The sequence below is a fragment of the Harpegnathos saltator genome, unplaced genomic scaffold (genome assembly GCF_003227715.2).
Source record: "Harpegnathos saltator strain DR-91 unplaced genomic scaffold, Hsal_v8.6 scaffold402, whole genome shotgun sequence".
Taxonomy (NCBI): Eukaryota; Metazoa; Arthropoda; class Insecta; order Hymenoptera; family Formicidae; genus Harpegnathos; species Harpegnathos saltator.
The window spans coordinates 470,649-498,306 of NW_020230209.1; the positions used below are offsets into that span (position 1 = coordinate 470,649).

General features: G+C 34.0%; 3 protein-coding genes across 4 annotated transcripts; all 3 read left to right on the forward strand.

Moving 5' to 3' along the window:
- Positions 1-2,720: 2,720 nt before the first annotated feature.
- LOC109503927 (zinc finger and BTB domain-containing protein 17-like) lies at positions 2,721-9,989 on the forward strand. 2 transcript variants are annotated; one of them, XR_003113264.1, is made up of 4 exons: positions 2,721-3,173; positions 4,960-5,103; positions 5,560-7,723; positions 9,889-9,989. XR_003113264.1 is itself a non-coding variant. In XM_025301092.1 (3 exons), exons 1-3 carry the CDS (start codon positions 3,039-3,041, stop codon positions 7,552-7,554), a joined length of 2,274 nt encoding a protein of 757 aa, XP_025156877.1. In that variant the 5' UTR covers positions 2,721-3,038; the 3' UTR covers positions 7,555-9,607. The 2 variants fall into 2 exon arrangements, 1 of the variants encoding a protein (XP_025156877.1); XM_025301092.1 differs by lacking the exon at positions 9,889-9,989 and having other exon boundaries at positions 5,560-9,607.
- On the forward strand, positions 9,773-17,668 carry LOC105183816 (zinc finger protein ZFP69-like). The gene is made up of 8 exons (XM_019841747.2): positions 9,773-9,780; positions 9,889-9,997; positions 10,081-10,200; positions 10,574-11,503; positions 11,688-11,972; positions 14,431-14,661; positions 15,767-15,948; positions 16,042-17,668. The coding sequence occupies exons 1-8, from the start codon at positions 9,773-9,775 to the stop codon at positions 16,205-16,207; spliced, it is 2,031 nt and encodes a 676-aa protein (XP_019697306.1). The 3' UTR covers positions 16,208-17,668.
- Positions 17,669-20,313: 2,645 nt separating this feature from the next.
- On the forward strand, positions 20,314-24,884 carry LOC105183818 (sulfotransferase family cytosolic 1B member 1). The gene is made up of 6 exons (XM_011142196.3): positions 20,314-20,693; positions 21,973-22,072; positions 23,075-23,267; positions 23,396-23,522; positions 24,201-24,295; positions 24,402-24,884. Exons 1-6 carry the CDS (start codon positions 20,486-20,488, stop codon positions 24,699-24,701), a joined length of 1,023 nt encoding a protein of 340 aa, XP_011140498.1. The 5' UTR covers positions 20,314-20,485; the 3' UTR covers positions 24,702-24,884.
- The last annotated feature ends 2,774 nt before the right edge of the window (positions 24,885-27,658 follow it).

Sequence of the window (27,658 nt, forward strand, 5' to 3'; positions counted from 1 at the left end):
CTACTATCTGCGTTTACATCAATCATTGGAAACGCTTGCGTCGAGCTCGACGTCATGCTCACGCATGCGCACAACGGCTCCCATACGGGAAAAATTCCTACGACTTGTCATCACTGGCTAGACCTGCCATGAAACTACGTAAAATGATAGACGAAGAAATAGAAAGAAATTTCCTGTCTATATAAAGAAAGTAACTATGTAGAATCGTGCATCATCAGGCTGTTTCGATTGTCATCCGAAGTGCTGGAAATAGAAAGACCTTCATAGCTCTTTCTATATCTATTTCCTAACCTTTACGAGGCAGTTTGTATAATGATGTGTGTACGTTCTCTAGTTTTAGGGTGTCTTATGTTCTTGCTAATGTTTCTAATGAGTGGTAAAGTGAGTGAAAAGCCATATGAATTTAAAAGAAATTATGGGTAAATATCATTTTATATTATATTGAATATATATATTTTATCACACATACACACAAAATTACTTAATTAAATTAAATCCATATTTGAACCACCTTGTATTTGTTCCATTTCTTATATTTTAATCAATAATGAAATAAAATATGAAAATTATATTAAAATCTTATTAGTATATGTTATTATTTATAAGTATCATTATTTATTTATGAAAATAAAGGTTTTATTTAATATTTTACCCTAACTGCCACCGTACATCCCTGATAGCAAATATGTTTAGAAAACATCCAAAGAATATCCTGGAGACGTCCTATATTCTTAGGACGGCCCTGGGATGTCTCTGGACGTCTCCAGGAAATTTATGCTAATCAAATGGATTGCTTCAATCTCTTAAAAATATGCGTTCTAATCGTAAATTTTCTTTTTCTTCTTCTTCTATTTCTTCTCCCATTAAAATTCTCATTATTGCATCCATTGGTCTATCTCTTTGTCTTTCTCTTTTTGCAAATATTAATTTCTTTTCTAATAAATCCTTTTTAATTGAAGATTGTTTAATATTCACTAACTGAGAGAGAGAGAGATTATTAGAAATAAAATAATAAATTAGTTTATTATAATTATTAATATTCTTATTAATAATAAGATATATAAATAAAATGTATACTTACAGGATAAAGATGATAAAAAATCTTATGTATATTATTAAATATATTGAGCTGTCAGTACACATTCACTTAATCCATAATGGAAAAAAATATCAAAACAGCCAAATAATATTTAGTAATTTCATAAAAATCACTATACTATTTTATCCGAACGTTTTTAGCTAAAACAATGGGTCTGTTCTTTTTAGCTGCACTGCTGAACTGGTGCAATAAGTTAAAGTGAGAAAAAATATAGTTGTCTCATTCTAACTTATTGCACTAGTTCAGCAGTGCAGCTAAAAAGAACAGACTAAATGGCTGCATTCAGTAGACTCAACAGTTGGACAACATTACTAGATTTTCCACTGAATCTCGCTCCTGATTGGTAAATACTTCTGGGTCTATGAAGAACCTAAAAGAATGCTCCAATCATAGACAATAATCACTAAGCGCTCTCTGATCACTTTGTTCTACTGAACGCGGCTATTACAGATAGTATAATACAATCCTCTATAACCGAAGATTCCCGATCTGTCATAGAAAAGCTATTAGATAGTACGAATTATTATAAGCATCAACTTTCCTGTCTTATCTATTTTCTTTTCCTTGCTTACGCCTTTTTATGTCTATAAAATTACGTAGTACCACAACTGAGTACAGAATTTTGCATAATATATAATGGCCCGTCTACACAAATCGCAGGACGCAGAATTGATAAGGTGAATCGTGAATCCGCCCTGAGGTATTTAACTTTTTCTAGGCACCCTAGAAAATCTCTATTTGACAGCCAGTTAAAACGTTCGATAAACTTGTACGACGCATGTAATAAGGGTGCGATCCACTAGAAGCTACAAATACTTTGAAGCGCCCAAGGAGAAACCGTGATTGATCCGTAGGGCACTTCGAAGCGTTTGCAACGTGTAATGGATCGTGCTCTTAGTCTTAAACTTCTTATTTAAGCGAACATGCCTATTAAATGTGATTCGAGTCTTTACTAAATTTTACAGAGTCTTTTATACTGGCTCCGGGAGAAAATAAGTGTCCCCATACGCCATAAATTTTACGGAGTAATCTGTACTGATCTGCAGTTTAAGGACCAGAGCACTTCTACAGACTTCTACATAAAACCCTAAACACAATGCCAGGCAACAGGCAATAAGAATAAAAATAGACCAATCACAATCGACTATTACAAGAATAATCTATTGTGATTGGTTTATTTTCATTCTTATTGCCTGTTGCCTGGCATTGTGTTTAGGGCTTAACGCATAATACACAACGCATAAGAGTATCAACCAATCAGAGTTCTTCATTTCTGTCCTGAGGAGGGAAATGAAGAAAACTAATTGATGTATTCTCTTATGCGTTATGTATTATGTGTTATGCAAAAGTCTGTGCTCTTGCCCTTAGTCTTTACTAATAAAGTGATTTTAGTCGATTAATCAAGCTTCATCGCATAACGGTTCCTACAGAAAGAACACGACAAGAAAACGTAACAGCCAATGAAACTACCACTTTTACCGTGAAAACGAAAAGTTGATTGGTTATTGAATCATATCCTATCCTCAAGAGCCAATTAGTGGCAAAGAGTAAAGGATGAGTGGTGGAGTGAGCGAGCATACGACTGGCTGGCTCGAGATGCGATTATTTCCCTCAGGTGCTCCAATGTCACGTAGTAACATTGATGGAATTGTCTCCTCCATATTCGCCCCTTACGTCGTACCTCGTGTCTATCCTGTTTTTCGCGCGTTTCACCTGGCTGTCGTACTGTTGAACGAGGAAAGCAGAAGAGTGCTTTGAAGGATACAAACTTTGAAGAAAAAAAAAGAAGACTTCGTGACGGAAGGTCTCGCCGAACGTTGTCGTCGATACGACAAAACGACGCGGTACAGCGGGCGTGGGTTCCCTTGATTATCGTCGGTTCCTCTTCTTCTTTATGTATCTCAGAACGTAATCTCGAGAACGCAGAACGAAAGGAAAAATGGAGCTGGAAGAGAGAGAGGCGAAGGTGTGCAGGCTATGTGGCCAATTTGAAAGGCTCTACATCGATGTGTTCGGCGAGGAGGGCATGAGACGCTACCTGAGCGTCAAAATCCACTCGAAGATCAACATAATGGTGAGTTGTTGTATTGCATGGCTGCGCGGGTTTCCCGTCGTAGGGTCTCGCTAGCTAACAGGTATAAGGTCGGCAAAAATAAGAGAGTTTGCACGTTTCGGCTATACTTTTTGAATGAAAAATGAAACTGGTATATCTGCGACTTCGCGAGTAAGATAGAGGTGACAAAGTGTAGAAAGTTCAGCGGAAACGAGCAGATACAACAGCTACAAGGGGAGACGCGCTTTTTATGCTTCTCCGTGGTTTTATACTAAACCAACATTCAATATAATATCTCTCATATATGTTATAAAATATCGTTGCTTTGGCTGATGCGCGAGGCTTTGTCTGCACGTAATTCAGTATCGCTTACAATGCTCCTAATTTCGATAATTTTCGAAATAATCGCAAGAAATAATGGCATATATGCACAAATAATCTCTACTAAAAATTACATGTGTATGTATGTATGTTGTGTGTATGTGAGTGTGTATATATATGGGTATGTATGATGCGTATGTATGTATGTAAGTATATACGAATGTATATATGTATCTATCTACGTATATGTGTATATACACAGAATTTTTTTCTGCTTATTTTTCACAAAAATATGACTGATATTTAAGGGACATCATGCTGAAATTTTCTTGTTATTATATTTGCTCTTTATTTATGAAGGAAAGAAACTAAATGCTTTCTTTGTTAATATGTGGAAATATGTGGTTATTAATATATTCTAAAACATTTTAATTTAATATTTAAGATTGTCTTAAGTTTGCATAGCCAATGATTAAAAAAAAATTATAGTTGATGAAACAACTCTTACAACATCTTAAGATTTAAGAGTTCTTGAGACAATCTTATTTATAAAATCAAACTATGAATATTGCTTTCAATAATTTATATTCCTTTCTTATGCCTTGAGATAATTGTATATATATCTAACACATCTAATGATCTCTAGTATGTAAGCTTTAAAAGAGAAGAAAGAAAATATATAAAGTAACTGCTACATAAGGAATATTAATTTTATTTACTAATATAGCAGAAATTAACTTTACTCAGTATCAGATTACCCCAATATGTCACTCCAATATTATAATTGATAGACTTTATTTTATATGAGATACCTTATTATATGAGATAACCTTATTTTATATGAGATTTTATGAGATACTTATCGATATGATTTTTAGAAGAAATTATACAGGTTTATTATTATTATTATGGCTTGTTATTAAATATAGCTTGTTGTTTGATACAATTTTGTTTTATAAATTACTCTTGTATTTATATATAATTGTTGTAAAAATTCTTTGCTGAAAGAAAGGAATTGCGTTGCGTTTAGAGGTGTAATTTATATACATTGTCATTATATGAATAATTTGAAATAACAATTCCAAGCTTTGTCAATAACTCCGAACTTGTCAACAACTCCAGGTATAGTTCCAGAACACTCTTGAATTTTCATTTCTATTTTCTTATCAGCTTCCTCAGACATTATATTCACAGTTTATGATGATACACAGAGACATAAAACATGAATATTGAGTTTAAATATTGAATATGAATATTGAAAAAAAAGAGTGTTCTTGACTTAATTACCAGGGGGTATCTTTATTAGTGGGTACCAGAAATACGATGTCACAATGGTGTCTCTATAGAGCAGAGCGGTAGTATTTGCATTCTCTCTTGAAAGAGAAAGAGAGAGAATAATGTAAGTTTCACGAAATAACAAGATCTCTTCGTTGCCATCCAACGGTGCACATCTCGTACTTAGGTGCTTCTTCTTTGTGAATCGCAGATAGATGAAATGGATCCTCTGCCCAAGGCGATCTGTGTTCAGTGTCTGGGCAAGCTTGAATTCGTCTGCGACTTTCAAGAGGAATGTCTACGCACCCAACATGAGTTACGCGATCGATACAATCTACCGCCCTTAACAGAGTTTGTAAGTTTGTTTTATTTCTACCGCTCTATCGCTCTCTTTCACCATGTAATTGTGCATCATGCAAGTATACGGTTATTTCCATCGTGTCTTGCATCATCATTCGAGCAATATCGAACAATATCGCGGTAGAAAGCAATTCAGTGTAACATATACAATATAGTAAAATACAATTAAACAAATCGACCGTAATTCTTATTCTAGATAATATTGCCGAACATCCATCTTATCTCTGTTAGAATTGCTATACATATTATCCTTCGATTTGCGATTGAGAAATCTTGTTCTGGTAGTTTGTGGAAAATTGTAGAAAAAAATGTTCGTTCGAAAAGCGCAACGTTCTGTTGCATTGTTACAAAAATTTAAATTCGCAAATTATTAAATTCGTTCTTCCTCTTCATTATCGTGAAACAGAGACAATCCTGGTACCCACTTGTATATCTTAATTCAATTCTCTAGACGCAGATAAAAAACGAAGACACACCACCGACCAGATCGACGGATAATAACAACAGTATTGAAAAGAATCTTAATTCTACTAGCGGCGAGGACTCCGAGCAGCAGCAGCAGCAGCAGCAACAGCAGCAGCAGCAGCAACAGCAACAACAACAGCAACAACAGAGAGTCCTCAGGAGAAGTCTCCGTAGCCAACAACAAGCTGTTAAATCTAACGACGAAATTAGCGTGGAAGAGAATTCGCAAAGTAGTCAGAGTATACAAAGCACAGAATTGACGCCGACTCGTTGGTTAAGACGTCGGCACAACGTGGACTCCACGACGTCGTCCGTGGGCAACAACAACGAGCAAGACGAAGACGTGATCCCAATCGCGAACAGATTGAGGAGTCACAATAACGCGGATAACAGTAACCAGGCTAATGCTTCTTCTTTGAGTGTCAGTAATAGCGATAACGAGAGCGCTACGGAGAAGCATTTGTCACAGGACCCATTGGTTGTGGGGTCGACGATACAATTACCAACTTCGGCGTTGAACAAATTGTTAACTCTCGTCTCCGGTTCTCCCGACATCGAGGTGTCGGTGAATGAGCCGCGGAATCGCGGCGGCGGCGGCGGCGGCGGCGGCGGCGGCGGTGGCGGCGGTGGCGGCGGCGGCGACGATGGAGACGGCGTCGGTGGTAACAGCAGTAACAGTAACGGCAGCAACAACGATGCTGAGGATATCAGTTTTACCGTGGAACTTTGTAGGAAATCAACTGAAGACGACGCATTACCGGAGTTGAGAGTGCGCGCACGGGTGTTCCCCGATCAGGGTTCCTGCATGGTCGACGCCACGATCGTGGACTTGCTGCAGAATTCTCAGAGCACCACCGTGGAAGTGAACGGTATCGTCAACAGTATCCTCAGCAGCACCGGGAAGAACAATGGTATCACGGCGTCGAAACTGAAGGACTTGGCGAAGCTGGAACAAATGACAGAAGCCATGCAAAAACCCGAGGACCTTTTTCGTGTGGATGGTGAGGAGATCAAAGTGGACGATAATGTGGAGCACGTGACGAACGACGGTCAGAACGGCTACGCGTGCAAGCTCTGTCAGAAGTTCTACGAGCGCCGGGACAAGTGCACGGTGCACGTGAAGACACATCTCGGTATCAAGCAGTACACATGCGTCGTGTGTAACGCCAAATTCGTCTGTAAATCAGACGTGATGAAGCATATCCGTTGCTCGCACACCAATCCACGGCCCATACAGTGTCCCAAGTGTCCGAAACGCTTCAAGTCCAAGTTTTACCTGACTGAGCACGATAACGTTCACAAGGGCGTGCGACCGTACAGCTGCGCCGACTGCGGGCAGAGCTACCATCACAAGGTTTCGTTGCAAATTCACATGAAGTCGCATCAGCCGTCGCAGAACCTCGCCTGCGAGTACTGCGGCAAGGTGTTTCCATATCGCACGCGACTCCTCAGTCACATCGCCAGTGTGCACCTGAAGAAACGCCGTAACTTCCGCTGCCGCTTCTGCTACAATCTGTACTCCAGTCTGTCTGTGTTGAACGAACACATCAAGACGCGCCATGCTACCACGCACACTTGCGGCATCTGCGGCAAGACTTTCAAAGTCGTGTCCAAGTTCAAGGCGCACGTAATGCAGCACTCGAATCCAAAGCCGTTTGTTTGTAGCATCTGCAACAATCGTTACGCATCTAAAGCCTTCCTTAATGAGCACCTGCTCAAGCACGAGGGCCTGCGCAAGCACAAGTGTAAAACATGCAACGCCACTTTCGCACAGGCGAGTCACCTGGCCGCACATCGCCACGTGCACGGCGAGAAGACGCACGCTTGCCCGGAGTGCGGGCGTAAATTCAATCGTCGCGATAACATGAAAGTGCACCGGAAGCGACATTTCGAACAAAAGAAGAGTGGCGGCAAGCAAAAGACTACTGCGTCCAGCGGTAATGATTCGGTGGCTGCGCCGACCGCGACTAACGAAAAATAGTGCGGGCGGACAGTGAAAATAAAATTATCATTACCAATGGCGAAATACTGGAGATTTAGGCATAAGAATTATGTAGATTTTGTATAACAAGAGACTTAAAACTGTAGATCGCGAGAGGTCAACGGTAACGCGCGTTCGACCGAGGAGTCCTGAGGCTCGAGTTTAGAAAGTAAGTGGGAGATACTTAGCGAGAGTGTTATGAAAGATTGCTCAAGGACAACGATGGTCTTTTTTTACGTATATATATATATATATATATATATGCTTGGTGCTGCCCGATGAATTATCGGCGAGAGTTCTGACCTTTAGCAATAACGGTAGTCTATTTTCTGGAAAACGAGACTTTTATTTTTTATATTTTATAAATGTCGCGCATCAACTTTTCTACTAGGATTGATGAATCCGCTTCTTCTACCTGCGATTTCGTTTCTTTCCTTCATCGGAGAATCGAGTTTGTTGAATTTTGAGAATGTATTTTCGTGTCTTTTCATCTAATTCTTTTATAGTGAATGTCGATCTACTGTATCCAAAAATATGATGAGTAATATATGAGGTATTGTCCCTGCATGTCTTCTTTCGATATCTTTCATACATTTTTATTACGTGAAAACCTTGCGCGTTCTTCTCGCAAGCACATGCGGAAGAGCGGGCAACGTTTCGAGGAAAAACGGTTTTTGTATAACAGACAATATCGAAATACGGCCAAAAACGCAATTATCCGTATAATCACGTAATTTTAGGGAAAATTCAACGACTCAATGACGCGCTAGGAATCGGGCTTCCAAAATCGACTAGAACCTCGATTAGAACGGAATTATTTTCTATAGGCCTTTGCACGTATGTACATATGTACATGCGTGTATGTATAATGTAGGTATATATGTTGTATGTATGTATGTATGTATGTATGTATGTATGTATGTATGTATGTATGTATGTATGTATGTAAAAATATATGCGTATGATGCGTGCGTGTGCGTGGGTGTGTGTATGCATGGAAAAGCGGTGATTCGCGCTTTCCATACATTTTGGAGGACACTTTACAATGACAATCTTAATATATGGAAAGCAAAGGAGAACGAAATTTAAAGTAATGTTAAGAAAGTATATTATTATCAGTGCCTTGAGAACATAAAATTGTCTTATAAATAGGAAGACAGGATCAAGTATATTTGTTCCAAATTCTCGTATTCGTTTCCCTATTTACTATATTTATTCCAGTCGTCTCTATAAATTGCCGTTCAGTACCCTAACTGACATTTGATATTAGATACAGTGACAAAGTCAATGTGAATTGATTAGTAAAAAACATGTAATGTTAATTAACATATGTGTTGTAAATTCTTATATTAACTTTGTTACATGTTCTAAAATACCGATTTGTGCCATTCGGTATTGTAATATGATCCCGTATGTGGTCGCGTGGTAACTTCTTTACAAATGCAGAAAGTGAATGCACGATTTTTGTAAGTATGCCGTGCAATTGTAATGAAACCACACGCGCGCGCACACACATACACACACCCAAGTATTGAATCGACTGATAAATCTATAAATATACATTGAATTTATTTTCTTTTTTATTGTTTATCGATCCTGTTAGAAGCTAAATGATAATCACTTCCAATTTAGATTAGAGTAATGTCATTAGATTTTTAATCGGCTAATTCATAGATAGATATACTTTAAAAATCACATATATTAATACTGGAGACTTTTTATCCGCGACTCGCATGAAGAACTCCAAAAAAGATATTAATTATTAATTACTATGATCGATTAATCTCGTTTAGTTAAGTAATGATAACTATAATTGACTTTTTCAACTCGCTTAAACGATAAGCAATACATGCTATTTTGTACGTCACATGTATAATCAGTAGAGGATACCTTTCCATTCGGAAGATATTGTATTATCTTCGGCATGTTCATATGTTATTATTGCGCGTCCTGTGTGTGAGGTACATACACGTAGGATTATTAATTTCTACAACAGACACCTGTTTAACGATTCCACCGTTGTCTCAATAAAGGCACGATATTTTTGGGATGCCTCGATTCACTTTATTTTACTTGGGCTTAGTTCAATATTGGAGTGACACTGATCAGGTGTAATTCTAGCTTGTATTTCATAGCTTTTGCGATCTAACACATTTCTCTTATATCTCATACAATCGAATTCTACGTACCACACTGATAATTTTATTATAATTATATGATGAAGTTGTAATTTTATGACAATTAATAATCTGCGATATTAGAGTATTACGTGTTGGATGCCATCAACGTTATTTTTTTCTGATACAAATTTTCTTCTTCATGCTGCTATAAAAGTGCGATACAGGACCAACGTAGCGAATACGATTACGTGCAGAAAGAAACATACAGCGTATTTCAGCCGAGGAAATACCTTTGCGCTTTTCCACGTCAACCGGAGAGGAAGGTATTGATTCACTTACCAATCGGCCTAATGACGTACGATCATCTTCATATCGTTAAAATTCAAATCATTGTTAACCTGTTTAGATCACAGAGAACGATGGTCTGCCACAGCAAGTTTGCTTAAGGTGCTGCGCAAAACTTGATTTCGCGTGTGACTTCTTCGAGGATTGCCACAACGTTCAGCAGGAATTCGCAATATTGACTGCAAGTTTTTCTCATTAAATAAGCTAATCCTCTTTAATCTTTTTTATTTTCATTTCCCTTTTTTAACAATTTTTTAAATAACATTCCTTCACTATGCAAGTGGGACTATGATTTTTATAATTATAATATAACATTACCAGGCGCACTATATTAACGCACTATATTAATGCAAATCAACGCACTAAATCAATGCATTGCAAGATGAACACTGTAATATTTTAAAAATTAAATGTTACTCTCTAATAATGGAAGTTCACAACTAAAGTATTTGTAGTATAATTCATCATTCCCACTTTGCAAAGTGGTACCAAAGAATACGGTATTTATTGGCTGTATATCTACACGTATAAAACTTATTTTTATAATTATACAGAGTCAAGATATGGCAACAGCTATAAACCAAAGATATGACGTTAGGATTGAGGACGAAGGCAAGAATAAAGATAAGGATGAGAACGAGAAAGAAACTAATAAAGAGAATATCGTGCCAATTGTAAAAAAGTCTATAAATTCAAAAATAATCCGGAAAAGTCGACCGAGGCCACAAATTATCAAGAAAAACAAAAAGAACACCACACCACTCAAGGAACAAGTTCAAAATATCATCACCACTAACGCACTCCATCAGAAAGCTTCGAATGATCTATCGGAAGTAGCAGCTTGCGATAACGGAAGTAGCAGCTGGCCAGTTTGCAAGTCACAAATAATGATCGTGAAGGAGGAGAACGTCGACAGCGAGAAAACGTCCTCGCACAGTCATCAACTAGTCGAGACTTCGAGCAAGAATGATGATGTGATGCAGACTCCTATTGAGAATTCTCAATCAAACGATAGCAGAGCATGCCAGGAATCGAAAAAGAATGCGTCTTGCATCGATACAATGTCCGGCGATCAGGAATCAAAAGTCGAGTCTGATTCAATGTTGAATCAAACGACCAATATCAACTCGAATGATGTCTCTTTCGTAAAAATATTTCATGACGGTGACATGAAGACCGCTATCGCGTCGCCAGTGCCAGTGCAGAGTGACTCTTTTATTTTGGAGAAATTGCATGAAAAGGAGCAGACGAACGTACAGGACGAAGCGTCCTGTGTGTCCAAAGAGAATAAGACCGAAAGAAAGAGTACTATTAAGATTTCTCAATTGATGAGTGAAGAACAAAAAAGGTTGATTGAGACAAGTTACACGATAAATTTAAGTCTCATGAAATACGAGGTGCAAAACAAAATGACTGTGCTGAGCAAGGATAATATTAATTGCAATATTTGCGGGGCGAATTATTCCAGGCCAGACAAATGTAAAGTAAGTATATCAAGTGTTTAAGAAGCATTTTTTAGACTCTTCAATATTGTGAGTGCATCTTTCCCATTATCATGTTATTTATTTTAGCACGATCCTTTTTGACAATTACATTATTATATTATGTAAAATATGTTGTGGTAATTTTTCTTTTTTTATTTTTAACTACATGATATATTTCCTTTAGGTCCATATTATGAGTCATTTGAAGATCAAACCCTACGAATGCATAAAATGCGATTATACGACAGTGACAGTAAGCAACATCCGCGCTCACATCCGGAAAAGTCATCTAAAAATCAAACCGTACGTCTGCGAGCAATGTGACAAATGTTATCCGAGCATGGTACTTCTGCAGGAGCATATTAACATTCACACAGGTGAACGGCCGTTTAAGTGCCAAATTTGCGGCACTGCCTATGGAAGTCGACAAGGATTAAATTGTCACTACAAAACACACAAACAGGACAAAGTGGGTGATAAAAATTTCAATTAATAACAATCAAAATTTCCAAAGAATGGTTAATTTGAGCCCGCACACGATGTAAAATATGAATTATAATAAAATATGAATTACACTAATTTATTATTACAAAAAATCTCAGTACATTAAAGTCAGTACATTAAAAACACAAGCGTTTTGGCCCTATATTTAAGCACTCGTGATACTTGGATGAAAATCACGGGAAATGCCGTGTAATCACACTTATAGATTTCATATGTTGAGATGTGTGGAGGACTATTATTTTAAACTTGTGCAATGTAATGACTAAATAAGGAAACAATTGGCTGGGTCATTACATATTGAACACGACGCGGATGTAACAGAGATTTTATACCTTACATTTGAAATGTCAACTCAAACGGAAATCGCTTATGTTTATATGTCTAACTCAAGTAGGGAGAACAATCTTCAAATCACATCTTACATGTTTACACTTGAATGGCATCTGAGAAAGTCAAGAACGGAACAATATTAATCTTTTAATAACAAGGTGTCTATTTATAAGTTTATGCCGCCTACAGATTATTTTATGTATAACATTTCGGAAATCATACATCTTCTGTAATACGGCTCGCAATCTAAAATTTTCAGATTGCCAAAATCAAAGTCATGACCATATTCATCTTCCATATTCTATCCCAGTTCATCTATCACCGATAGATTCCCATAATTAATACGTTTATATTCTCTTAATCGAGTCTTCAACAATCTACTCGTTTGGCTGATATAACATGCATTGCAGTCCTTACAATGTATGATAGACAACATTTTTTTTGTAGCAAGTCCACAATCGAATCTTTCTGCGCTTTGATAATGCTCCCTGAGATCCACAAAAACATATCTTGATATTAAGATTCTTGGGAATAAAGGATTCTGATAGGTGGTTTTTTTAAATATAAGATAAAGATATAAATTTATGTAACTATCCACTTGCTTCATTAGAAGAATGTGGTCGCACCGATAGTTGTTTGTGGACTTTTAACCGATTTGAAATTGTGTTAAAGATGAAATTTAGTGGATAGTTGTTACTAAGCAACAATCGTATTCAAGTTCACCAACTCCAAGTTCTGATGGAATAATAAAAATGTTCTCTATCTGTTAAACCCATCGTTACTTTTTTCTTATGACAAAGCGGATGATTAGAAAGGAAATTAAATATACGAATTAAGCCCTAAAAAAGTTGGTTTATGATATCAATCTTTACCTTATATTAAAAAACTATCCGTACTCTTTCCCGTATTTCCATATTTAAGAATTTCAACATCAAAATAGGTTTTTGTGGATCTCAAGGACTAAAAGGCATCATCAAAACGCAAAAAGATATGATTCTAGACTTGCTGTGAAAAAATGTTTATCGTATGCATTGTGAGGACTGCAATGCAAGTTATACCGGCTACACGAGCAGATTGTTGAGGACTCGATCAAGGGAATATAAACATATTAATTACGGGAACCCATCGGTGGTAGATGAACATGGATAGAATATGGTCATGACTTTGATTTTGACAATTCGGAAATTCTAGATTGAAATATTATACAATATTATACAAATATTATAAATACAAATAAATACAAAATAAAATAATCTATAGGCGGCATAAACTTGTAGACAGACACCTTCTTATTAAAAGATTCATATTGTTCCGTTTTTGACATTCTCAGGTGACATCCAAATGTAAACATGTAAACATATGATTTGAAGATAATTGTTTTCCTTACTTGTTAGATGTATAAATATAAATATAAACCGAAATCGTTTGAGTTCCGTTTGAGTTGATGTTTTAAATATAATGTATATCGCATTCAATGTGTAACAGCCCAGTTAATTGTTTCCTTATTCGGCCATTACATTGCACAAGTTTAAAGCAATAGTCCTTCACATCTCAACACATACAGTCTATAAGTATGACTACATGGTATTTCCTGTGATTCTTGTCCAAATATCAGAAGTACACAGTGGTATATATATTTTGAGATGAAACATTTTAGAAATCCCTTTCTAATTCCTATTGAGCCAAAATCACTTAATGGTTTGAAGAAGTGCACTGCTGGGAGGAACAAATGGTTTTATTTAAAGGGCATTAGATGATCGTCGTGGGAGGAAATTAGTGAGTCCACATATTTGCGTATATTTTTACCACTGAAGAGGGCCAAATATAGGGCTGAAACGTTTGTATTTTAATGTAGTGACAAATTTTTTATAGAAATAAATTATTGTAATTCACATTTTACATCATATGCGGGCTCAAGTTGGTCATTTTTTGGAAATTTTGATTGTTATTTGACAGAGCCTTAAGATAATTCTTTAATTAATAATGTTTTAACCTTCATACTTTAATTTGCAATTTCCTATCTCATTAATATGTTGTTTGGTGGAACCAAACACAGTATAACATTGTTTATGAGTATTCTGTGATTATTACAGGATATTAAATGTGACATATGCCCTAAAATGTTTAAATCCACGGCCAGAAAGAGAGCTCATATGCTCATCCATAATAAAGAGAATATGATTCAATGCACGATGTGCAAAAACTATTTATCAAATAAGATAAGTCTTGATCAGCATCTGCAAAAGGTTCACTCGCAGAAATATATCTGCAATATTTGCAACAAGGAAATGCTGTCTAAGAAAGACTTGTACAACCATAAGAACGTACGTATGAAACCTCAATCATTAATCCTATGCAGGGTGAGGAAAAAGTATGTCCTTAAAAATCTTGAAAGATATGTTTTAGAGAAAAGTGTTTCAGACAAAAATTATAAAGCTCAAAACGATTTTTACTGATCTTGATCAGTTTGACTTTGAGTAGTATTGCCAAGGTCAGATCAAGATCAACTTATTTTTTTTTTTAATACAAACCCCAATTTTTTATTATATCTTTTTCTACCAATTAATTTTAATAACTTTTATCTGAAACATTTTTTCATTTGGCTAATATTTCTTGAGATATTTAAGGAAAACTCGGAAACTTTTTCAATATTTAACTTACGATATCTCGCTAACTATTTGTCGAAAGAAAAAATGCTATTAAACTTTTTTACTCTACTTGGTCTCAAGAATATATTGTTACAATAGCGGCCTGATTTCTGTTAATTTGATGATTTTGAAATTTCCAAAAATCAATAAGTTAACAAAAGTTAGGGCACTATTGTAACAATATATTCTTGAGACCAAATAGAGTAAAAAAATTTAGTACCATTTTTTCTTCCGACGAATAATTAACGAGATATCGTAAGTTAAATATTGAAAAAGTCATCAAGTTTTCTTTAAATACCTGAAAACATATTAGTAAATAAAAAAATGTTTCAGACAAAAGTTGTTCAAATTAATTGGTAGAAAAAGATGATATAATAAAAAATGGGGGTTTAAAAAATTGTTTAAAAAAATAAGTTGACCTTGACCTGACCTTGGCAACGCCACTCAAGGTCAAACTGATAAGATCAGTAAATACATTGTTTTGAGCCTTATAACTTTTGTCTGAAACACTTTTTTGTAAAACTTATATCTTTCGAGATTTTTAAGGGTTTCCATACTTTTTCCTTATCCTGTATATCTAAATATATCTAAATACTTTAAACATACAGAGTTTTAAGGATTAAGAAATGCTATTTTCAATTTATTGCTTTAATAGTGTGATTGTCAAAACTCTGTATATTATATGTAACTCTGTACATATATTAAAAATAGTTGAGAGTAATTATAAAGATGACACATTCTGCCACTAGGTTACTAAAATTAATATGTCATTCATATGCAGGTACACATGAAGGCTAAGCATCAATGCAGTTTATGCTCCAAATGTTATAAGAGCAAGCACATTTTGAAGGAACATATACTAAAACACGAGGGTATCCGAAAATACAAATGTAATGACTGCGGAAAAACATTCGCTCAACAATCGCATTTAGCTGCTCATTCAGCTACACATAGCAGTGTTAGGTAAGTATTCTCATTCCAGCAAATATGTTTTATATTTGATATTATAATTTAATATTATAAATGTACATATAATAATTTTTTAACATATATTAGGTTTTCCTGTTCGGGTTGTTGGAAACAATTTAATCGTCGCGACAACATGAAGACGCACACCAAACGTTGCCAGTTCTTTCTGCATATGAAAGATATACTTATACCAGAAATTGATGAGAAATGCAGCAATACACGGACGGAAAATAAGACAGAAGACACAAGATGACGATTGACAAAATGCACCACTAATATGATTCAATATGATATTGAATTGATATTGAAGAAAAAAAGCAAACTAAGACATTAGAGATGATATGTTCTACAATAAATAAAAGTTTACAATAAATTAAAGTTGAAGAGGAATACATGAATATCGTGTCGACGTGATTGGATATCATAGATAAATATTCTTAATTAAAAATTCGCTATCATGTTTGAGTATACTGTAAAAATTGTATTAATAGCGGCAATATTTTTTTCATATTCATTTGGTAAATTTAACAATGGTTGTACAAGTCTCGGACAGCATTTTCTTTTTGCAATCATCGCAGATATATTTCCGCGAGTGAACTTTTTGCAGATGCTGATCAAGACTTATCTTATTTGATAAATAGTTTTTGCACATCGTGCATTGAATCATATTCTCTTTATTATGGATGAGCATATGAGCTCTCTTTCTGGCCGTGGATTTAAACATTTTAGGGCATATGTCACATTTAATATCCTGTAATAATTGCAAGAATACTCATAAACAATGTTATACTATGCTTGTTTGTACCAAACAACGTATTTACGAAACATTGCAAATTAAAGTATGAAAGTTAAAACGCTATTAGTTAAAGTTTTTATCACCTTCTTGTCCAGTTTATGTGTTTTGTAGTGACAATTTTATTTCTGTCGACTTCTGTCGATAGGGGTGATACATTTCGTCCTTTATATGCATTCCTGGAAATTGTTGATAATTAATGGTATAGTTAATTGTATATCCATGTATTGTGTGCGATTTTATCCTTTAATCTGTGTTTGCTGTATTGTAATGCACAACTAAAGAAACATGGTTGTATTCTTATATCTAAAACTGCTGTAGAACATAGAAATTGGTGTCAAAAAAAGCTTGTACAACCATAGGAATATATATACAGGTTTAGTTATTAATTTTACATGTATAAACTCTTTAGAGTGTTAATTTTACGCTGTCGAATGAAAATTTCAAATTTACGTCATTTTTTATATCTACTTGAGAGATAATTCAAACAGCATGCGTACCTAAAAGACATTTTATACACATTTTCAGGACATTATGAACAGATGTTTTAAATGAAAAGATAGGATATTATAAAGATATTTTATTGATAATCTTCTTAAATGTTTTAGAAGTTCTAAGATATCTTTAAGGCTTGTAACAATATTATGTGGGAAGGAAGAATGAAAAGACTGTTGAATATACTGTTTGGCTAATTATAACGGGTACAAAGTTCCTACGCGTCTTTATCTTTGTGAGCAATGACTGATCATTTTATAAATTTATTTATCTCTGCGCAATTGATTACATTTTATTCATATACACACATACGGAGTGTCCCAGAACAATTTTTATAGAGCTCATAGAGGCATAGGCGGATTAAGACAAATATAAAAGTCTCATACCGTTTTGCGATATTCATGATAATTATCGTGTTGTTAAATCTGAGGAGTGAGTGATTAAAGAAGCGTTGTAGCCTTTCGGGCCACAGCGTGGCTCAGTCAATCTAACAACTGTTGGCGGCGCGCCACGAAAGCAAGAAAAAACAATATTCCACTATTCGTGTTTTATCTCGTCGCTTCTACATCTCCTAGATTCAAAAGTTCCATGGTTCAAAATTCAATATATTCATATCTGTCGTTAGACACAATTAGCCATTGTATAATTGTAGATTAAGTCATTCTAAACGAAAAGTGCTTATCATTTTGGAAAGTAACATAATTAGTACAAGGTATTAGTACAAGTACAATTTAATACAAGTAAGTATACAAATTTTCAAGTTATCAATTAAAAGAACCTTTAGATATGATCATTTTCAATCATTAATAACTTAATAACTATTTTAATAGCGATTTTTGCAAAATAGGGTAGTATATGACTTTTCTTTTCAGTTTGATTTGATTAATCTTCATAATTTTTCATTTCCAAAAGATCTCAGACACCCTGTGTATGTGTATGTGTGTGTATATATATATATGTATTATTGTGAAATGATCTTTAAGAATAGGATTTTAATAAGGATAATAAGGATATATCCTTTAATAAGGATAATAATATTTTAATAAGGATTTTAATAAGAGTAGGACATTTTCTTACTCTTATTAAAATATTCACTAATATTTTCCTTCATATTTCATTTGTATTTTTATTTAAAATAACTATTTTGCTTCCGATAAAAGTCTCATGCGATAAAAGATTTTCTATCCTCCAGAAGGAAATCACATTATTTAATGGAATTATCTAATATTGCATTCCTAAGAATTTAACTCACAAATAATTTTATATATTACTGTATTCTCCATGCATGGTTCCAAAGCATTCAAACAGAATGCTTTTATACATCTTATTAATATAACATGAATTATATTTATTACTAAATAAATATATAAAAGTGAGTTTTATATATGTAAATATACGGCAAATATAGAAAAATAGTGTATTCCTCGTGCAATATATGTATTGCAAATATATTTCTGCAAATAAATTTTTTTCGTATCTATGTTGAAATTTATTTTGCTCAAGAAATAACTCTTACATATTATACTTTATATCACTTTTCCTTTGTTATAATGATGTATATGTTCTTTTCCAACTGTTAAATATTTGGAAACATATATATATGCACATACATATGCCCGCGCCTGTGTGTGCGTGTGTGCGTGCGTGCGTGCGTGCGTGATCTACACACACACACACATACAAGAGATGTAAATCCGATCGTGCAACCTCCACGCGGTACACTTTGGGTAATGCTAATGCCGATGGTACTGTAACTTTGAAGCTTCATAACTCGGGATGTACTTAACAAAAAAATACTTTGTTGTAGTGTTTTGGAAAGCTCTTGAAATACGTTATAAGAATATGCCAAAAAAAGTAGGGCGTTCCATTTGAAAAGTTCAAGATGACTTTGTTCTCACCTTGTTGATGCTAGCCAAGGTCAATGATGATAAGATCTGATAATAACTGATAAGAACTGATAAGAAGTAAATAGATCATTTTAAACCTTACAACTTTGGCCTGAAACATTTTTTCCAAAAACTGATTGTTTTCGAGATATTTTATCGTTCAAAGACTTTTTGAGAACCCTGTATATCATTGAGGGAGATATGATGCGCATCACTTCTCTTTCCTCTATATGACGTGTTTTAAAAATTTAACTACTAAGGATTTTAAGGATTACATGAATTCATACAATACATGTTGCAAAGTCAATACGATTTTCATAATTAAAACGAAATCCCATACGAGATTTTAAATAGTTAAATTCGGCTTTGACGAAAATAAATTCAGTGTAAAAAAATTACATATACGAGTTTTATTATAATCATTAGTGTGCAAATTTGTGTCGTTTGTGTAATTTATACATTTTTATTTCCCAATGGTAAAATAATATACAGAAATAAAATTTGATCATAATTAGCACCTCTAAGTGAATGTATAAACACGTCTACGAGATGGCATTATACTGCACTAAATATAACGTATAATTTAATGTAAAATAATAAATATATTTTAACGATAGAATTCTCTACTCAAAAGGCGATTCGTGACAGACAATTCAACAATTTTTATTATTCTTGTAACTACAGAGATATGTTGTTGAATTATTCAGAACAATTGGTTTGGTCTATCTTATAAGATGGGGAAAATAAAATGTCGATGTAATCGTTATTCAATGAAACATTAATTATAAATTTCATGTTCTTTTCATAATGATTTTTATGATACGAAACATCGTTAGCAGAACTTGATTACTGAAATAAGTAAAAAGAAATAAGTGAAAACACTTCTTTTAATCTATATATATTCCCTCGGCAAACAATATTTCAGCAACTTATAAGCAATGTTGAAACGTTGCTGAAATACTGCTTGCCGACTGTTTGTAGACTTCTTTTTCCCTGTATTTAAATCAATATATTGAAACATAATCTCTTCCCTATATCTTTATCGTTAACAATATTTCTTGTTTTTTGCAACAGAAAAAAGAATTAACTACGAGCGAAGAGCATGGAAAAGTTGATTTACAATAATGAAGGACGCACGATCCGTATGTTCATTTCGTGAACGGGTAATATAAACTTCGATGTTAGCTCGCGCGGCTTCATTTCGTTCAAAGATACGGTCGAGGTAATATCATTCTCTGTATATCAAAATATCGCTTTCTTTAAAGCATTAAAATTACTGTGTCAGCCTGTTTAGTATCGAATTCGAAGTCACAAAGTGAAAAGTACAAAGTGAAAGTGAAGAAATTAAATAACGAACATGGCGCGACAAGCTCCAAAATACGAATTTCTACCCGAGGAGAAGACAAAAGAGATGCTAAAATTATTTAAGGGAGAGAGAACTGGTTGGGTGCAAGTAGGCTCGCAAAAATGGTTTTTCCCTTACCGGTACACGGAACAAGGTGCCGGATTCTATAATTTTGAAGCCAGGCCAGATGACACTTGGATAGTAACTTATCCGAGATCTGGTGAGTACGTATCTAACATCTAACATAAGTGCGTATATCTAACATATATGCGTGTTGCGTAATGCGTATTGCGTTATATGTATGTAATTGCCCATGATAGTCCACATTAATTTTCTTTTTACCACATGTGCCACATATTAACGTTAATTTAGCATCCCTCTTGTCAGACTATGAACATGATTAACAATTAAAAAAGTATAAATAAATAAAAGTATTATTGTACAACAAGAAATACTGATATTTAAGTAAACTCGAGACGAAGGAAGAAAAGAGGAAAAGACACAGACAGATGCTAAATCAATTCATTAACTATGTAAATTAACCATCTAAAATTAACTATTTGAAATTCCAGGTAAAAATATATCTCCTTAAATAATAAATGTTGTTTGTCAATTATATAATGCAAGAGCAAATTACTTGTAAAAAATGTACGAAAGAACAACTTGTAAGTAGAGATGTGTGAATCAAGAATTTTTATGTCGAATCGAATCGAATCGAATCTCATTTTTTAAATTCGAATTCGAATCGAATCGAATCTATGAAATTTCATTCGAATTCGAATCGAATCGAATCGAATCATTAAAAAATTTAACATGACTATTAAATATGCAAATAATGATGGAAGATTTTAATATGAATATTGATATTGTAATATCATCTTAAAGTAAAATATATATTTAAATATTTAAAATAATTTATAATTAAGTTATTAATTATAAGTTAAGTTAATTATAAATCTAAGAAATACGTAGCTGATGCATTTTGTAACTGATGCGTGCAAACGCTAATATATTTGATTCGTATTCGAATTTTCGCGATTCAAAATTTTCGAATTATTCGGATTCGAATTGAATCGAATTACATTAAATTCGATTCAAATTCGAATAGTACATCTCTACTTGTAAGAAAAGTACTTGTAAGAAACGTTGGTAAGAAAAAAAAAGTAGTGATAAGTTTTCAAACAAAATTATCTCTGAACTTTATCATTATTTTTCTCTTTTCTTATCAACATTTCTTGTTAACATGTTGTTTCTTTGGACTGATTATTTAAAAATCTATATGTTAAAAGAAATTCCTTTATCTATTACTATTCTTTTATTTTTACAAATAAATTATATATAGTATAATTATTTAAATATTTTTTAACTGTCTGTTGATTATTATTTTCATTTTTCAGATACTTTTTGATTAATTACTGATTGTTTGAACTTTCAAATATTCTGTATATGATATCAAGATTTTTCAAACGTCTATTAATTAAAGTTTTAATTCTTCAAAGGCACTACATGGACGCAAGAGCTGGTCTGGCTATTGTCAAACAATTTGGATTTTGAGACGGCGGGGAAGCAGTATCTTACTGAGAGATTTCCTTTCTTCGAGTTAGTAACGTTAATGTTATCATTCATGACCTGTACATGAAAAAAAAGAGAAAGTCAGATTATTCATTATACTTCATATTTGCATGAGAAAGTGCAAATATGGACACATTTATGTATTTTTTCTGTAGCTTAAATTTCATAACTGGCAAATATTTGACAAATAATATTTGGTTACTTACTTTCTTTGACTTCAGCGTATTGCGGAACAATTTTATCAGATTGTTTCCTGCATGTTATTCTGTTAATGTTCCTGCATACGTGATAAAACGTAAATTATATGACTTCGTATTATACGTTGCATGAAATGATTGGATATTACGTGCCAGGAAGTGGAAAACATCGCAATAATAGTACAGCAATTTGTTGATACGCTTATATGTGTCATAACAAATGTGTGCTAAGGTCTTTTTCTAAGGTTCTTTTAAATTGAATATTTATCTTTCTTTGATATGTTTAATACATAACACATAATACTTAACGCATAATTTTAACTATAGAAATTGTAATCTGGAAAACATGACAAAATTAATGCTTGGAAATGTACCGTAGGAATTTAATTGCGTGTATATGAATATTTGCGTTTATTCCGTAAAATTCCTAGCGTGGATATTTGTTTAAATTTAATATTTTCATCGTGAATGTTATATACATAATTCAGTAGTATAGTTTTAGAATTTATATCTAATTTATGTAATGTCGTTATATTTCAATACGTACGACGTTTTTCATTTTTGTGACCTCATTCAATCGAATATTGGCTAGCGTAACCAGAAAGATAAACTTGTAAAGGTGGATTTTGTACAGACTTTATTTATTTTGTGCAGACTTTGTCAGCAATTTGTTAATCGAATAGAATAGAATAGAATTAATAGAATAAAAATACAATAGAATCTAATGGCAAAGTATGGCAGACTGATGGCGGAAACCTACCGTCTTAAATGAAATGTACTGCAGATCCTGCTCGATAGAATACTAAAAGATTGCTTACTGGTTACATTTTAGATTCAGTATGTTCCAACATCCTGAAGTGACAAAAAATTTGGTAGAGATGAACAAAGATAACGCGGCGAAAGAATTATGTTTGAAAGTAGCCAAACCCGGTTACGAGGTCATCGCGTCAATGCCGTCGCCCAGATTCATCAAGACACACTTTCCATTCAGCTTGCTCCCAGGGATCCTGGATGTCGGTTGTAAGGTAATTGCACATGGAAGAAAAAAAGTACGAGAGTTTCGTAGCAATTATACGATTATCATAGTTTCTGAATGGCCGTTTCTTTTTTTTACTTTCAAATCGTGTTAACCTTTTATTAATCTTTTTTAAAGATTATCTACGTAGCTCGCAATCCGAAGGACGTTGCAGTCTCGTGGTATCATCTAAACTTGTCAGCCACGACTCAAGGATATGTCGGCGACTTCGCTACCTTCTGGGATTACTTCGAGAATGACCTTAGTAAGTACAAAAGAGATTATGAATTTTGAAATTCTAAATATATTTATATTCTGTAATACTTAGGTACTAAAATGTACAACATGACGTAGCAGCTTAAAAATTAATTTATAATACCCATAACCTACTTTTTCAAAATCATTAATACAAAATCGATTTAATAACTGTTATTACATGTACCGATGTTATACATGCAACTAATGTGTTATATGTGTAATAATTATGTTACAATTATATATATATTTATTTACTGAATTGATGAATCAGTTTTATATATGCCAGCCGTCTAAGTGTCGACTGCGGATACTCGTATTACTAAACCAGTTCCAGAGTATCGTATAGACATAGTCTGTTATCACTGAAACATTTAACCGCAAATATAGTCGACCTTGTAATTGTTACTTCTTCGTTAATGATATCAAAAGTATACACAGATAGTTCTGTAATTACCTTGTATTTTTATATTATTTCTTCGGATTGAATTATACAAAACACGTTTGATTACCAAGTGAAGAGATCATGACATGTATGTTATTTCTCACGCGATGTAGATCCGCTTACTTATATTTCTGACAGTTCAATGTATGTATTCGGGTCGCATCTGCTTTCTTCCAATTAGAGAATTTCTCTCGAAAAATAAATCAAAGATTTGTAATGTGCTTATTCAACACGCTTTTTCAGCGGCCTGGAGCCCTTATTGGACACATTTGAAGGAAGCCTGGGCTCTGAAGGATCATCCGAATCTTCTATTTTTGTTTTACGAAGAGATGAAACATGTGAGCAATATCAATGTTATTTCTTCCTCACTTTTTTACATCATTATATGTGTTTTACATCATTGTATGTGTACTGAAATAATCGTTCGCATAAATTTTCTTTCAGGATTTCCTGAAAACAATCAAGAAAGTTGCAAAATTTTTGAACAAAACATATACCGATGAACAGTTAAGCAAGCTGGTAGATTACTTGGATATTAAAAACTTCCGCGACAATAAGATGGTCAATAATGCCGATTTGAAGAATATAGGCGTTATGAAGCATGGAGATTTTATCAGGAAAGGTCGCAATGGTGAATGGAAGGAAGTCTTTACTCCTGAGATTGCTGCTAGAGCAGACAAATGGATTGAAGCGAATCTGAAGGATACTGATTTGCGTTTTCCGGTTTTCAACTATGATAATTAAATTAAAATAGTTAAATTAAATTAAATTAAAATTAAAATAAATTAGAATTAAAATTAAAATAAAAAAATAAAATCAGACAACTGAGTGAAAAGCAATATCGGTAAAATCTCTATGAAAGATACCGGCATTCAGCAAAGATCAACCATTGGATCCATCTTTGATACGTCAAATGAAAGAAAGGCGTAAATGAAATCTTTTCCTAATATGAAAAATAAAAATGGTGCGATAATAATTTGTGAAAAAAAGGAGTAATATTAAATTGATCGAGAAAAATTTTTTTATACGTAGTATATATGTATCGTAGAAATTGTAGAATATATATATATATAAATTTTTTTTATTTATTGATATATTTCTATTCAAATATTCCTATTCAAAATTTTTTTTTAATTTTTTATTTCAAAAATTTTGTTCTCGTATAAAAATTTATACGATGTTTACGGCAAAAAAACTTTTGAATCAAACATTAATAGGGATTATATTTTAAACTTTCGCGGCTATTGATACAATCAGGGTGTATTTCTTTCGAATAGATACCACGTCGTAAATCAGCTTTGTGCCAACGTTTCGCAAATATTGCAGTTTGCATCATCAGGGCTAGGAGCTCTGAGCTAAATATATAAATATACAGCAAATAGTCTATTCCTCGTGCAATATATGTATTGCAAATATATTTCTGCAAATAAATTTTTTGCGTATGTATGTTGAAATTTATTTTACTCAAGAAATAACTCTTACATACTGTACTTTGCATCACTTTTCCTTTGTTATAATGGTGTGCATTTGCTCTTTTTCAACTGTTAAATATTTTGAGACATATATAAATACATATACAGACATATGCACGCGCGCGCGTGTGTGTATTTGTGTATATGTGTGAACAAAAATACTTATCTATTTACATTTAATTATTTACATGTTTAATTTTATGCATGTATATTATAGGTTTTATTATGATAAATATATTGTAAAAATATATATATTGCGCATTATTATATTAATATTTATTATGTAATCATAAACAGTATATTTTAAATATAAAATCTGTACTATACATGCTATACATATTAGGTTGTTGCAGATGAAATGGCCATTTTTTAATTTTTAATTTAAATTTTTATTCGACACACTTTATACAGGGTTCTCAAAAAGTCTTCGAACGATAAAATATTTCGAAAACAATCAATTTTTGGAAAAAATGTTTCAGGCAAAAGTTGTAAGGTTTAAAATGTTCTATTTACTGATCTTATCAGTTTGACCTTAGCTAGCGTCAACAAGGTCAGGGCAAAGTCACCTTGAACTTTTCAAATGGAATGCCCTACTTTTTTTGGCATATTCTTATATCGTATTTCAAGAGCTTTCCAAAACACTACAACAAAATATTTTTTTGTTAAGTACATCCCGAGTTATGAAGCTTCAAAGTTACAGTACCGTCGGCATTAGCATTACCCAAGGTGTACCGCGTGGAGGTTGCACGATCGGATTTACACCTCTGATGTGTGTGCGCGTGCGTGCGTACGTGCGTGTGTGCGTGTATGATTGCGCGCGCGCGCATGTGTGTGCGTATGTGCGTGCGTGCGTGCGTACGTGATCTACACACACACACACACACATACAAGAGGTGTAAATCCGATCGTGCAACCTCCACGCGGTACACCTTGGGTAATGCTAATGCCGACGGTACTGTAACTTTGAAGCTTCATAACTCGGGATGTACTTAACAAAAAAATATTTTGTTGTAATGTTTTAGAAAGCTCTTGAAATACGTTATAAGAATATGCCAAAAAAAGTAGGGCATTCCATTTGAAAAGTTCAAGGTGACTTTGCCCTGACCTTGTTTACTCTAGCCAAGGTCAAACTGATAAGATCAGTAAATAGATCATTTTAAACCTTACAACTTTTACCTGAAACATTTTTTCCAAAAACTGATTGTTTTCGAGATATTTTATCGTTCGAAGACTTTTTGAGAACTCTGTATACATCTCGTCAATCGAAATAGTCTCCCTCCACCTCAATACACTCCCCTCAACGTGATACAAGCGCATCAATGCCTTTCACGTAGAAATTAGAAGAGCGAGATGCAAGAAATTCATTGAACGCATTTTAGGCGTCGCTTTCTGTTTGGAATACCTTTTCACTTAAAAAGTTATCCAGGTGCTTAAACAAATGGTAATCAGTTGGAGAAAGGTCAGGAGAATAAGGAGGGTGATGGAGAACTTCGTATTTGTATTCTGTTAATGTTTTTACAGTTTTTTCTACAATATGCGGTCTAGCATTATCATGGAGCAATAACATACCGCGTTTATTTAATAACGCCGGCTGTTCAATACGCAGTTTTTCCATCACAATGTCAATTTCTTGGCAATATTTGTCAGCATTTATAGTTTCACCCTTTTTCAAAAACGAAAAAATGCACAATACCCTTGGCAGACCACTATACAGATACCATAACTTTACGTGGATGAAGGCTCGGTTTCGGCATGTGTTTCGGAGCTTGATCAGCATCTAATCACTGGGCAGAACGTCGACAATTGTCATAAAGAACCCACTTTTCATCACACGTTACTATTCGATTCAATATTCCTTCATTATTGTGTCGGGAAAGCAAAAATGAGCTGATTTCCATACGGCGAAGCTTGTCTCTCTCAGTCAGTTCATGTGGTACCCATTTGTCAAGCTTTTTCACTTTCCCCATGGCCTTTAGGTGTCGGGAAACAGTGGAATAGTGAACGTTGATGCTATATCTCGAACGTGTGCAATATCTCGAACTGATAAACGCGAGTCTGCTTCAACCATGTCTTTCAAAACATTGTCATCAATCACTGATGGTGCATGATTGCGAGGCAAATTGTCGAGATTTGTATCACCAGACTGAAACTTTTCAAACCAATGTCTAATGGTTCGATCACTTACAGAACCTTCCCCAAAAGCAGTGTTTATGTTTCGCGTTGCCTCGG